Below are 13,932 nucleotides of genomic sequence, written 5' to 3'. Positions count from 1 at the left end.
ACTCTCTGTAGGTGTGTTTCATTTGGATTTGATTTTGCAATATACTTGATAATGTCAAACCGCACATCGTAAAACAACAATTACGAAATGTGTAGATTCGGTGGCGAACGCTGTTACCTGCAAACTCCGTCCCACAGGCTTTACAGTGAACGCAGTGCATAGAACCATTTTCATAGCGGAGCCACTAGAAGTCTTTCAACCACTCTCTCCGAAAACTGTACGCCTTCTATTCGGCTGGTGGATCAACATTCACCACATGATCGCTATCACCAGCACCATTATTTGTAACTTTAGGTGGTTCACAAAAGAAATCTGTCAGTGTTTCTTTTTTTATTTTCTCTCTTCTTCAGCCCTTTACATTCCCCACGGTAGTTAGCTCCCTGTCACCTGACAGCGGGAAGCAGTGACTGGGTGATTGACAGCTAATATTAACCAATCTAAAATCTGCATTAAAGTTAAGAATGTAAAGATGAAGTTTAATTGGTTATGTAGCCTAACGTATCATAGTACGGCAGACAGGTGACCGTATCAGCGCTCAGAAGGCACATACTCTGAACGTTTTTAGAGAAATGAAAACGGGTCGCACGACAACAATTATATGCACTCGCACAAATGCTCCCAAATATATTTTGAGGTCGCACAGATTAAATTTCGGGAGCATATGCGACCAAAATGGTCGCAATTTCGAGCCTTGTCTTGGCCAAATATTGTCCGATCCTAACAAACCATACATCAATGGAAAGCTTATATATGTGTATTTACTGTTTTTATTCCTATGAATAAAAAAAGTTAATTAGATTCAAAATGTTTAATGTAACAAGTAAAGTACAGTAAAAACTTTTCTATGTAGTGCTTCCCTGTGTTATGAGTCTGATGAATCTGTATGTGTTTTAATGTTACTGTAATTGTGGGGTGAAGCTGTCCCTCGACTGTGGTTTGACTGAAGGAGAATGGCTGTATTGCTGAATATTGTCCCTGAATGAGCAGGAATCTGAGTAAACATGACGATCACGATCCTCGTCTGAAAGTGACGCAATGACTCCAGACGCCCGATAAACCGTTCTCTGATTGGACGCCGCGCTCTCGTGCTTCACCTGATTGACCGAGACTTTGATAGTTTTGCGTTTGAATCTCTTCCAAGCAGAAAACAGGCCAGTCGTGCTCTTTTCAGACTGATGTGAGGTTTACGTGTGTGTGTGTGTGTGTGTGTGTGTGTGTGTGTGTGTGTGTGTTTGTGCATCGATTGTCCGTCTATCAGACGCTCTGTTTGTGGAGATCAGACGCTGCTGTTCATCAATACTCCACACAGAGAGCGTGAAGCTCGGATCGATCTGAGATGATACTGAACTGCATAAAAGCACAATATATACAGTGATTGCTTTATATGAGGAAGATGGGAATAAATAGCACATTGACTGGATCATAGGGTTGGGGGCGATATAGGTATAAAATGTATCAACGATTTAATGTTTCATATCGTTCGGTATCGATAATTACATTTTTTATAACCTTTTTTTAAAACAAAGAGCAATAGAATTTTTTTTTTTTTTAACCACTGTATTTTTAAATTAACCCAATTTATTGAGACAAGCAAATAATTTTTGTTTAAACAATCAAACACAAAATAAAAATTAAACAAATATCTAATTTCTAATGTTTTATATGCAGGTTAAATAGGCCACAGGACGGCGCAATGAGCAAAATAATGCAGCGCATTAAATGCTCTAATATTTTGAATGAATAACGCAGCAACTGCGCGTCTTGTGGGCTACACTAATAAAACATTAAAATGCAACAGTGTCACTTACATCATCATCACCGCATCTCGTGTAGTGGTCGACCGATATATCGCCAAGGCCGATATATCGGCCGATATCTGCCATTTTTCAAATATCGGCATCGGCCGATACGTTTTCTGTTTGGCCGATGTGTTCAAGGTGGGACTTTTATTTTGACGGCGCGTCAGACTTTTATTTTGACGGCGCCGAGAACGGCTGCGGCAGCGCCTGAGCACACAGTGCTCACATTCTCCCTCTTGTTCGCTGTTGTCATTCAGTTCTGTCTAATACGGAAAGAAGTCTATCTAATAATCAGATAGAACTGTTAAACAAAGGAATTAAAATGTATACAAAAAAGTATTATAACGATTGCTTTAATATTATTAAAGGCAAACATTATAATACTTTATCGTTTGCCGTCAGCATTCCCCAAATACGCATTTATATAATTTAAACAAATCTTGGAATGACTAATGAACATTTAATTTCACAAACCTTGCAGACTTAGTCGAATCTAGTTGAGATCATGTGAAGTGTGCATGTGACCTCTATGATCGCGTGTTCTGTGACGGTTGGTCCTATGGTCCGTGCGAACTGAATACGGACAGGGGAGAGTTCAGCTTCCCTGGAGACGCGCGATCGGCAAACTTTAAACTCGTGATTTCAAATTATGCTGCGCTTTATGCATTTGCCCACTGTCCTATTCATGTCATTTCCACTGTGTGCTGTATGTAACATGAGTGTTACCTTGGCTTTATTTGAAAAAATATGATTCCCAATGCACACAAACTTCCCAGAATACTGAGTGCCCTGTTGCTTACAGTGTTTACTTCCTTTCTAATTACATTTTTATTAAATATTTATTTATTTGTGAAAAATACTTTGTCTTCTAGAGTATAAGTATGTTTATTTTACACGTTTATTTTTTAATCCATTTTCAAATTATTTCAAATTTCTTAAATATGAATTCAAATAAATAAAATTATATCGGCTTTATATTCTTTCCAAGGTATCGGCTGTCAAAAAACACATATCGGTCGACCACTAATCTCGTGCTCCACTAATGACGGTCCCTGACGCAGACCTAACATTTCATTGTACTATTTTTGCATTCAAATGCAAATGTTTATTTTAAATTCGACTAATATTATTATTTTTTATTCACAATCTCCTCATCACAGGCAGGCACAGCACTCAGCATGTGTTTGTGTTTGTGTGTGCGGTCTGCGTCACTCAGAGCACGTGCGTATATCGTGCGTTATATCGAACATTTTTTCAATCGATATCGAAGAAGGTGTACCGTCGATAAATATCGATACCGTTTTATCACCCAGGCCTAATGGATCCTGTTCAGTTTGACTGACACGTGTTGATTTGTGTTTTAAGTGATATATGGATTGGCAGGTGATCTGTGACTCTTACACATGAATCTTGTGTTTCCGCAGCTGTTCCTGTTCCAGTTACTGAGGGGTTTGTCTTACATCCATCAGCGCTACATCCTTCACCGAGACCTGAAACCACAGAACCTGCTCATCAGCGACACCGGAGAACTCAAACTGGCCGACTTCGGTGAGAAACTGGCTCTCATTCACTAATAATTACATGGAGTATTTGTAGGATAAACACTTTTTTTATTACATATGTTTACCAATTTAAATTAAATATGAATCGTTTGTTTAAAAGTAACTCTGACAGATATTTTGATAAACAATACTGATAACAAATTATAAATAATTATTAAATAAATATTTAAACATGATTATTATAAAATCTGTATTTTTGTAAATATTCATATTTTAATTTATTTCTTTAGCAACTTAATATACATTATTAATATAAATTAATATAAATGTGTTTATAAAATGAAGTACATTTAAATGTACATGTATGATTAATTACCTTTATTTTATTTGTATTAATTTATATTATTTATATTATTTATATGTCATTGCCCAGTATATATAGTTGTTTAATAAATATGACTGTGTATTTATACAAAAAAAAATTTGTATTGATATTGTATATGAATATTTCTTTCAGAGTAAACAATTTAGACTTGAGTTGATACATTAAATAGATAAATATTAATATTTAATAAATAAACATTTAAAAACAATCAGATGCAAATAAATAAATAAATATAAATATATAATCATATATCTCCACCATCAGACTGTGGCTCATGTGATTTGGTTGTAATTAGGGATGTAGCTTAAAAACACAGTTTTTTTTTTCTTTTTGTTTCAGTTTTCAGCCTTTAGAATATTTAATGCATATCTGGATATTTATGCTCTGAAATAGCTTAAAATTTTATTTTTATTGTTCAGCCAGAGAAAATGTCAAGAAACTTAAACTCAGTTCAATTAAGAAAATGTAGTACTAATCTAGTGAAAATAACCAAGGCATGTAGTAATAGTCATTAAAACATCTGACTGTATTGTTATGGTGTTTGGTTTTGTGCTTCCTGTTCTTCATTTATATGTGTGTATGGATCATTTAGTTTTGACTGAATGATTCACTGCTACTGATACTGAACATACTGATACTGGCACTGGTGCTAGTTGCAGCAGCAGTTAGGTACTGTAGTACCAGTGAGCTAGTGTGTGTGTGTGTGTGTGTGTGTGTGTGTGTGTGTGTATGTGTGTGTGTGTGTCGCCATATGTCCAGTCTCCTGTCACAAGGGCATTATGGGCAGACACAGACACACATCACTGCATTGACTGCTTTTCCAGAGGCACTAGAGAGTGAACAGGCCTGTTGTGAGTCTGGATCAGCAGCTAAACACACGACACACACGTGTTTGACCAGCAGCAGAAGAGCCAGTAGGGAGAGGACAATGAGCCGGAACAACAGCACAGAGACGAGTGACCCGTCACTGATAGTTAAACTGGTTAAAGTTCGGTTCACCTTCAGCTGCCTGTTTAATGAAATCACAACAAAAGACAGTCGTGACCACCTGCTCCCATAAAGCATTCTGTCTCCCAACTCTCTCAAACTGCTTTGAATATTTAGCAATAAACTTAAAATATATTATTTAAAAAATATCTTTTTTTTTTTAATAAAATATATATATATTTAAATACAGTATTTTATGTCAGTTTAGTTTGATAATTTTTAATAATTAGTTTTAGTTTTTTTTCTTATAATTTTAACAATATTGTAAACAAAATTCAAGCATTTTTTGTTTTTAAATATAATATTTTTTAACATTTTGCAATAAACTTTAAATATTGCATAGTATTGTATTTTATTTAATATATAAACTTAAACTAATGAATAAAAATAATAATAAATAATAATAATAATTATAAATTAATTTAAAGAAATGTACATTAAATTTACAATTAATAAAAATGTGTATATGGGTGTATATTATTTAGTATTAATTTATTAAATATTTTTAAATACAAGTTTAAAGTTTATTGCAAAAAATTTATTTATTTTATCTTTTATACTACTTACAGTAGTAATATAATATAACTTCAGTAAGCAAAGCTGTTGGGCTCTTCAGTAAAAAGCTGTGAGAGAAAGGAGGAAGAATCAGAGAGAGACGTGATGAGAGGCGGTCAGGAGGTGAAGAACAATCACAACAAAGAGAAACGTCAACCAGTGGAAGAAAACAGAGAAAATAGAGAGAAAATGAGCGAGACAGACAGACAGATTGACCAACAGATTGCTTCTCACATACCTGCTGCGACGCTGATTCTTACACTCAATTAGAGCCGCAGCGATTCGAGCGAGAGTCTCCTGACACACACACACACACACACACACACACTCACTCTCTCACACACGACACGCACAGGCACGCGCACACACACACACACACAGAGACACACACACACACACACACACACAGACAGAGTCTCACACACACACACACACACTCACGCGTACACACACACACACACAGAGGCTCGGCTTTGTCAGGACGGTGTATTTTGGGTGGCTCTGCAGTCTCTAACAGCTGCTGAAGGGCCGTTTTGGCTCGGCGGGCTGCAGCATATGGTGTCTTTCTCTGGCTGGGCCCCGCGGCTCTCAGCAGCTCTCAGCGGGGTCATTAGGAGCCGGTCTGTCAGCGGCGGCTCTCAGCGGCTCCTCCTGCCCTCCTCAAGTGTGCAGCAGCACGAATGCAGCGCTCTTCATCTTCATCTTCATCTGAGGGAAACACAACTCTCGCTTGTTCTGGATGTAAACAGATTAAACACACAGAAACTCTGTTTGTCCAGCAGAAGTGTGTGACATCACGTAAAACAGCTTCTGTTTCAGTGAATAATACATTATAGATAATATTCTGAAATAGATTTGTAGTGATTATGCTTCAGCCTTTACAGTATGTTCAGATTCTGCTTAAGTGAAGCAGAGATCATTAATAAACACTCAGATCTGCTGAAGAGGGTTAGATCTTCAGAACAGGAGCAGCATGAGATCTTGAGCCTGATACTACAGAAGAAAAAAATAAAATAAAATAAAAAATATATATATATATATATATTGGCGGCGTTTTAGTGCCACGTTAAAAAAAAAAAAATCTAAAATTACGAGATTTAAGTCTTAAAATTTTGAGAAAAAATTCAAATTTGCAAAATTAAAGGCAAAATATTTAGAGAATAAAGTCAAAATTATGAGAATAAAGTCGAAATATTTCGAGAATAAAGTAAAAATTACAAGAATAAAGTTTAAATATTTTGAGAATAAACTCGAAATTACAAGAATAAAGTCAAAATTATCAGAAGAAAGTCAAAATATTTCGATAATACAGTTGAAATTACGAGAATAAAGTTGAAGTATTTTGAGAATAAAGTCAAAATTACGAGAATTAAATCGTAGCAATTAAAGTAATAATATTTTGAGAGTATAGCCTATATTGCACATGCAAATGGCCCAGATTGGGAGCACTGGGAGAAATTGCCAGGCTACTGGAATTGATTTGAATATATGTGCAGGGCTGTATGTTAACCTTTTTTCACACAGCACTGGTGCTACTCACTTAAACAAACATTGATGTTCCAAAGAGCACAAAAAATACAAATCATCACAAAAATATTTTTAAACAAAACAGTGTTATGTACAAGCTAATTTTTTCTTTATTTGCTAAAAATGGAAGAGTGCAGAAACATAACACCTGCTACACCTCAACAAAATATAAAATACAAAATAATGGCAGACATTTAGGCCAAAGTGGGCGAAGATAAAAATCCTTGTCATTATTTTATCTTTGTTATGGACCCTTTTCACAAAACTGTGATGATGCGTTTCAGTGGTCATCAGCCTCATAATAAATCCTCCAAAGTTTTTCAAATTTTAATTGAAAAAAATATTTTTTATGTACATTTACAACACTATATTTTGTATTAAATTACCTTTGCATCAAATTACAAAAAAACGAATTAACGCTAATGCGAGGATGTTTCTAATACTGCGTCTATGGGAGTGACGGTAAATTTGACATTGTTTTCTCTTCTGACTGTCATTAGGCCTATCAGTCTCTCTTTCTCTTTTTTTTTTATGTCATGAAAACATTATTGAGGAGTTTTTCTTTTGCTATTTGAGCAAATGGGAATGCAAAAAAATATATATATTTGTGGTAGTCTCCCATTCACCACTATAGATTCACCCATCTATGATGACTTCCACTGCTGAGAAACCTGGAAATGTGAAAAGACCGTTTGGTAACCCATATTCTTCAAACTATCTTATTTTGTGGTCAGCACAAGAAAGACATTAATACAGGTTTGGGACAATGTGAGTGAGCAAATAATGACAGAAATTGAATTTTTTGGTGAACTATTCCTTCAATGACAAGCGGCATGTTTAGTACTGTCCCTTTAAGTGCTGCACGCATCCGTTTCTCTCTCAACTGTTTACTTTCACTTTAGACATAACCAACTGTGTTTATATGTAAACCTTGTGTGTTTTGACAGTATTAGATGCTAAATCAATCAGATGCGAAAGACAACTTAGTCTAGTAATCAAGCGCTGTTTTCGTGTGCAGTGTGCGCGCGCTTCATGTGTTTATGCTCAGAAAAAACGCATGTCAGAACAGCACGTGAATTAAAGGGGTCATATGATGCTGCTAAAAAGAACATTATTTTGTGTATTTGGTGTAATGAAATGTGTTTATGCGGTTTAAAGTTCAAAAAACATTATTTTCCACATACTGTACATTATTGTTTCTCCTCTATGCCCCGCCTTTTTGAAACGCGTCGATTTTTACGAAGCTCATCGGACTGAGAAAGCGAGGTGTGCTCTGATTGGCCAGCTACTCTTTTGGAAGACCAAACAAAGTAGTTTCGCTTTCACAACGAAGCACACAGCGTCTCCACGACATGGCTGCAGCGTCAACAATACTACAGCGAGAATAAAAGTTACGCCTTCTTTCTTTGCGTGAACATTTGGGCGGCGTTATGCAAATCTTCCCACATAGTGACGTAGACATGTGGGGGCGTGTTAGAACGAGCCGTTTTAGGTAGGTGTGGCTGACTCTTAACTTTTATAAAGAATATCTCTTTGGATTTGAGACTTTAGTCTTTGCAACTTTACAGATCTTCTTTATGCACCAAGAGCTTGTAACACTCCAAAGAGAAAGGAAAAATTGAAATCGCATCATATGACCCCTTTAAATGTTTAAGCAGATGAAAATAATGTAGTTTTGTGATTGCGCATAAGTGCAGTGTCCCGTGAGTGTAACTCTACTGCTGAGTTAACGTTTGATGTGAATGTATGTCGCACTGTACAGCCCTGATGTGGGATTATTAGCAGAAATCATGTGTCATATACTAGCAGTGACAGTATGCTTGGAAATAAAATTTAATGTCTTCGATTGCATTCATTATTTGTAGTGCGCCAGCTACCCAAAAATAGCAATAAGGTTTGTGAACAAAGTCTCAGCTTTCAAAATCTGTCAGTTTTATTACGAAATACAAATTATAAACGTAAAGGAACATCAGAAGGCATGAAAAAAACAATATAGCCTAATTTAATGAAACGAATGTCTCATTGTAATCAGAAAGATTGATTCACATGCCGCTTTAACTGAGGCGAATTCAGCGATCTGTCACATCACATTAAAAAGCGTGAAAAACACATTATTTCACTATAAAACTGAAAACTTTCAATTTGAAATTGAAAGAATTTGCGTGTGCAATATAGAGTATACTCTCAAAATATTATTACTTTAATTGCTACGATTTCATTCTCGTAATTTTGACTTTATTCTCTAAATATTTTGACTTTATTCTCATAATTTTGACCTTTTTTTCTCAAAATATTTTGACTGTTTTCAAAATATTTCAAAATAAAGTCTAAATATTTTTACTTTATTCTCGTAATTTTGACTTTTTTCTCAAAATATTTTGATTTATTCTCATAATTTGGACTTTTTTCTCAAAATATTTTGACTTTGTTCTCAAAATATTTCAAAATAAAGTCTAAATATTTTTACTTTATTCTCGTAATTTTGACTTTTTTCTCAAAATATTTTGATTTATTCTCATAATTTGGACTTTTTTCTCAAAATATTTTGACTTTGTTCTCAAAATATTTCAAAATAAAGTCTAAATATTTTTACTTTATTCTCGTAATTTCAACTTTATTCTCGAAATATTTTGACTTTATTCTCAAAATATTTCAACTTTATTCTCGTAATTTCTACCTTATTCTCGAATATGCTCTCAAAATATTATAACTTTAATCTCATAATTGCCACGAATTAATTCTCGAAAATTTTGACCTCATAATCTTAGGTTTTTAGTTATTTTAATGCCGTCGTAATATATATAATTTTTTTATCAATTAGTTTATTATATATATGAAGTACATATGTATAATATTTTTATTTAACATAATATTTTTAAATGGGATATTTTGCTAAGCAGTGTGTTTTGTTAATTGTAAAAAAAAAACGGAGTATTTTTAAATTGTGGGTGTACATATTTTTTAATAACATATATTCATAATTTTATGTATCAAAATATTTATGTATCAAAAAAGCTTTATTTTTAAGGATGTATTGATTATGTTGAGTTGAAGGCGTATCGTGGCATTATGAGAATTATCATCACATTACATGCAGTAATTGCAATTAATTAGTAATTGCATGCAATTTTCTGTGTGGATTAAACAGTATTGTGTGGTAAAGGGTCAGGTGCATTGAATTTATTTAATACACGAGTTTCACAATTTGAGTTGAATTACTGAAATAAATTAACTTTTCCACGACATTCTAATTTATTGAGATGCACCTGTATGTGTTGTGTTTACACTAAAACAAAAACAATCACATCTGCCGGTTACTTTGATAAAGCAGCTACTGATGTGAATCCGTTCTGACGGCTCATTCACTTCATTAACATCTTGATAAGGGACTTAATCAGTTCTGCATATGAAAAGGTGACTCTAATAGGCGGCGTCTGGATTCATCACACCCAACATAAATTACCTGCCAAACAGTCTGTAATTGAAGCTCAAAAAATGTGTGAAAATGAGCCGCTCTGTAATAAAACTCCTCCTGATCGCTGCAGACGCTAGAGATATTCAATATGCCTTTATGATATTTTTCATATGTTGATCATAGTCTGCACTGATGGATGAGCAGATGAGACGGGCGTTTAATCAAACGCTGTGACCCGGTTTAGTGTGTGCTGTGTGATTGTTATTAAATCCCTGTTTGATGGTTATGTTTGCACAGATTTCATACAGAAGCTGTTTCAAACATGCTGTCCACTGCCTTCATAGGCTGCTAACTTTCAAGGCAGCATCTAAACTAGAATAGAAGCTTATTTGTGTATAACCTAGAATAGATCAGACTCCTCAAGTGTGTGATTTTGAGTGCCCTACATAGGCAGCATCTCCGTGTTCTGCTTCACATTAAGCACACAGAGAATTACAGTTGGTTCCATCAATCAATGCTGATGTTTGCATGTTAAGCTAATAATTTTCAAACACAAACTACAAATATGAATGTTCATACATCATGATAGTTGAATATTTTTCATTTGATATTATATTTTATATGTTAAATTATCAGGATAGTTGTGTATATGTTACTATATTGAGTAGTGGTGTATTTTTACTACATTATATTTGTATATTTTCCTATATGTTAAACTATTATGATAGTTGATTTATGATATTATGAAATTTGTATATGTGTATTTTAATATAACATATAGCTGTATATACAACTGCATGATATAGTAACATACATATAAAAATTGAATATATATGAAAGTTGAATATATATATCCCATAAAATATACATGATAAAATATAATGATAGTTGTTTTTATTATATTAATTTTTGTATATTTGTCTATATGTTAAAGTATCTCGATAGTTGGATTTTTTCATAAAACACTGCATATTAACAAAAATATACAACTATCATGATATTTTAACATATAGAAAAATACATAAGCAATAATATCATGAAAATATACAACTATCATTATACACACACATATATTCAAATATAATATTTTACATGTATAAAACATATGCAAATAATATAATAAATATACAACAATCATGATATTTTAAAATGTATAAACATTTACAAATATATTATCAAAAAACAACTATCATGATATTTTAACTTGTATATTTTATGATATTTTATATATTTTATGATATTATTATATATTATTATTTGGTATATTTTATATAAGTTAGATTTTCATGATAGTTGTATATTTTTATATGTACAGTATGTTAATATATCATGTAGTTGTTTATTTTTTATGATATTTGTATTTTTTTTTTTTTCAAATATTATGTATATTTTTATATATGATGTTGTATATTTTTCATGAAACACTATCATGAACCACACCGCAGTAGCATATATATTTATTTCATTAAATCACAGACAATCACATCAAGTCATATTGCAATATTGATTTTATTTGGATATAATTCTATTGTCATTTCTCTCTATCCTTTCTGCTCGCCTCCTTGTCTTGTTCTGTCATGTGACTGTGGGACAGTGAGTGATGTATAATTCACTCAGCTTGACCTTTGACCCCCTCTGGAGACCCGCGGCGATCCGGAGCGCTTTGAAGCGGCACAGGCCTTCTTTACGAGCTGTTACCATGACGACCGGCCCGGGACAAGGACAGTGCATCCTCCTCCTCCTCCTCGATTGCCTTCATCATCAGTGACCTCTCTGACCCCTCGCCTCCCGGTTTCCTCCCATCAATTAGTCGCTCAGATGCGGCTGCGCTGCTGTTACTCTGGAGTTCAGAGTGATGCCGATTAGAGGCTCTGTCGCACGTGAACCGCCCCGCGCCGGGGAAATGATAGCCTCTCACTCTCTCGTCCCTTTGTTTAGCTCAGGATTATTGACTGCAAATTACACCAGCGTGAAGCTGCGCCGCTATTTCTGTCCCGACAGAGCGCTTTAAACACCCAGTGCAGGAAGTCAAGCCTGTTTAAGTCAAACGGGTTAATTAAACGCCTCGGCACCTGGAGGACGCTGCGTTTCATCACGAGTCTCCTCTAAGAGCTGAGATCAACATTTACAGTTAGACCACTTTTTTTTATCAGTTTTTGCTTTCCCTGGGAATCGAACCCATGACCTCACTGTTGCTAGTGTCAGAATTTGAATCAGTTAAGCTTAGAAGATGTTAAAGGGGATATAACACACACAGTTTCACCCGATCTCATGTTAATCTTGAGTACCTATAATGTAGTATTGCATCCTTTATATCTCCAAAGAGTCTTTAGTTTTATCATATTTATAAAAGAAAGATACAGCTTTACGATGCTCTCTGAAAACAGCCGAGCTCCTGGAGGCGCGCCGTGGGCGGAGCTGAAGAGTCATGAGCACTTGAGCGCCGATTGCCAACAAAACAGAGACATTTGATGCCGTTTCACTTACCGTCTGCAGTTCTGAATCATGACCGGGATCTTTTATAGCTGGGACCGCTCCATCTTTCAGTATCAAACGATGTGCAAATCCAGCGTCGAACTGGGCCTTGTATATAAAACTTTCGTAAACAAACACACGTGCAAAACTCCGTTGCTGCCCCCCCCGGAAAAACAAACTGCATCCACTGTTTACGTAACGCTGGGTTCTTTTGGGATGCTGAACAAAGTTATCTTTCCCTTGCAACCAAAAACACACTTCTTTGGAGACATTCTTCCCGAGCGAGTCCTCGTTGAAGGGCGTGCTCTTGCTCTCGCTCTGGTCGATGCGTGCGCGGGCGCGCTCTTCCGGGAGAAATGCCCATATAAGGAGTTCCTCCCTTCATGACGTCATGAAGAGCCACGATCGAAAAAAAAACTTTCCGAAACTGGAAGGAATGTATTTAACACCAAAATTCTCCATTCTACATTCAAATCGTTTTTTGAAACTTTGGCCATGTTTAGCATGAGAATCCAACTCTTTAACAGTGTAAATTACTCGATGCATGAAATAGTATTAGACCCCCCCTTTAACAAATGTTACAAGTAAATGTCCACCGACAGAAAGCTGTTCCCAGTGTTTAACTGGGATTTTAGAGGTGGCAAAAACATTTGAGATTCCCTGATCTAGACCACCACAAATATCATGACAGTTCTATATTTTTATGATATTTTAACATATATATGAATGTAATATCATACAAATATACAACTGTCATGATATTTTAAAGGTGACATAGCATGAAAATCTGACTTTTCCAGGGTGCATCTACCAACCAAGGAAACGTGAAAAAGATTAACCCAGTAACTTTGTTTTGGGAAGCCTTTTTCTGCAAGCGTCTGAAGAAACGAGCGCGTCTGATTTCGCTGCCTTGGTGACTTGGCAAAGGAATCTCATTATAATATTACTGCCCCTTAATCTGTAAGTTTCCACCCACGGCACCATCATTTTGATTTCACAAGCGACAACGGTGTACTAGCTCTAATGCCATGATGAAAGTTTGAGCAAAACATGCTAACTGTTCAGTGGTTGACTGCACAGACGAGCACAGAACACTGTTTACAGTCCCAGCCTCAGAGGAGACAACAGAGCAGTGCATTTATTGATTTATTTACTGTATATTGCTGCTGCCACACAGATCTAAAATAAACATGCGATTTATTTCCCAGCTGTTTACCTTCACAGACATAACCGACTGTTTTTGTAGCTCATGTGTGTTTTTAACGTAAACTTGTGTGTGAATGAGAA

General features: G+C 35.1%; 1 protein-coding gene across 1 annotated transcript in view; it reads left to right on the top strand.

The window, feature by feature from the left end:
• The window catches only part of cdk14 (cyclin dependent kinase 14), a 122,569-nt gene that overhangs the window by 30,165 nt on the left and 78,472 nt on the right, over positions 1-13,932 (top strand). The window contains exon 6 of the mRNA XM_016466858.1: positions 3,224-3,347. Coding sequence (XP_016322344.1) covers positions 3,224-3,347 — 124 coding nt within the window. The remainder of the gene's footprint in view (positions 1-3,223; positions 3,348-13,932) is intronic.

The sequence above is a fragment of the Sinocyclocheilus anshuiensis genome, unplaced genomic scaffold (assembly GCF_001515605.1).
Source record: "Sinocyclocheilus anshuiensis isolate Anshui unplaced genomic scaffold, SAMN03320099.WGS_v1.1 scaffold480, whole genome shotgun sequence".
Classification (NCBI taxonomy): Eukaryota; Metazoa; Chordata; class Actinopteri; order Cypriniformes; family Cyprinidae; genus Sinocyclocheilus; species Sinocyclocheilus anshuiensis.
This window is presented reverse-complemented; position numbering and strand designations above follow the sequence as displayed.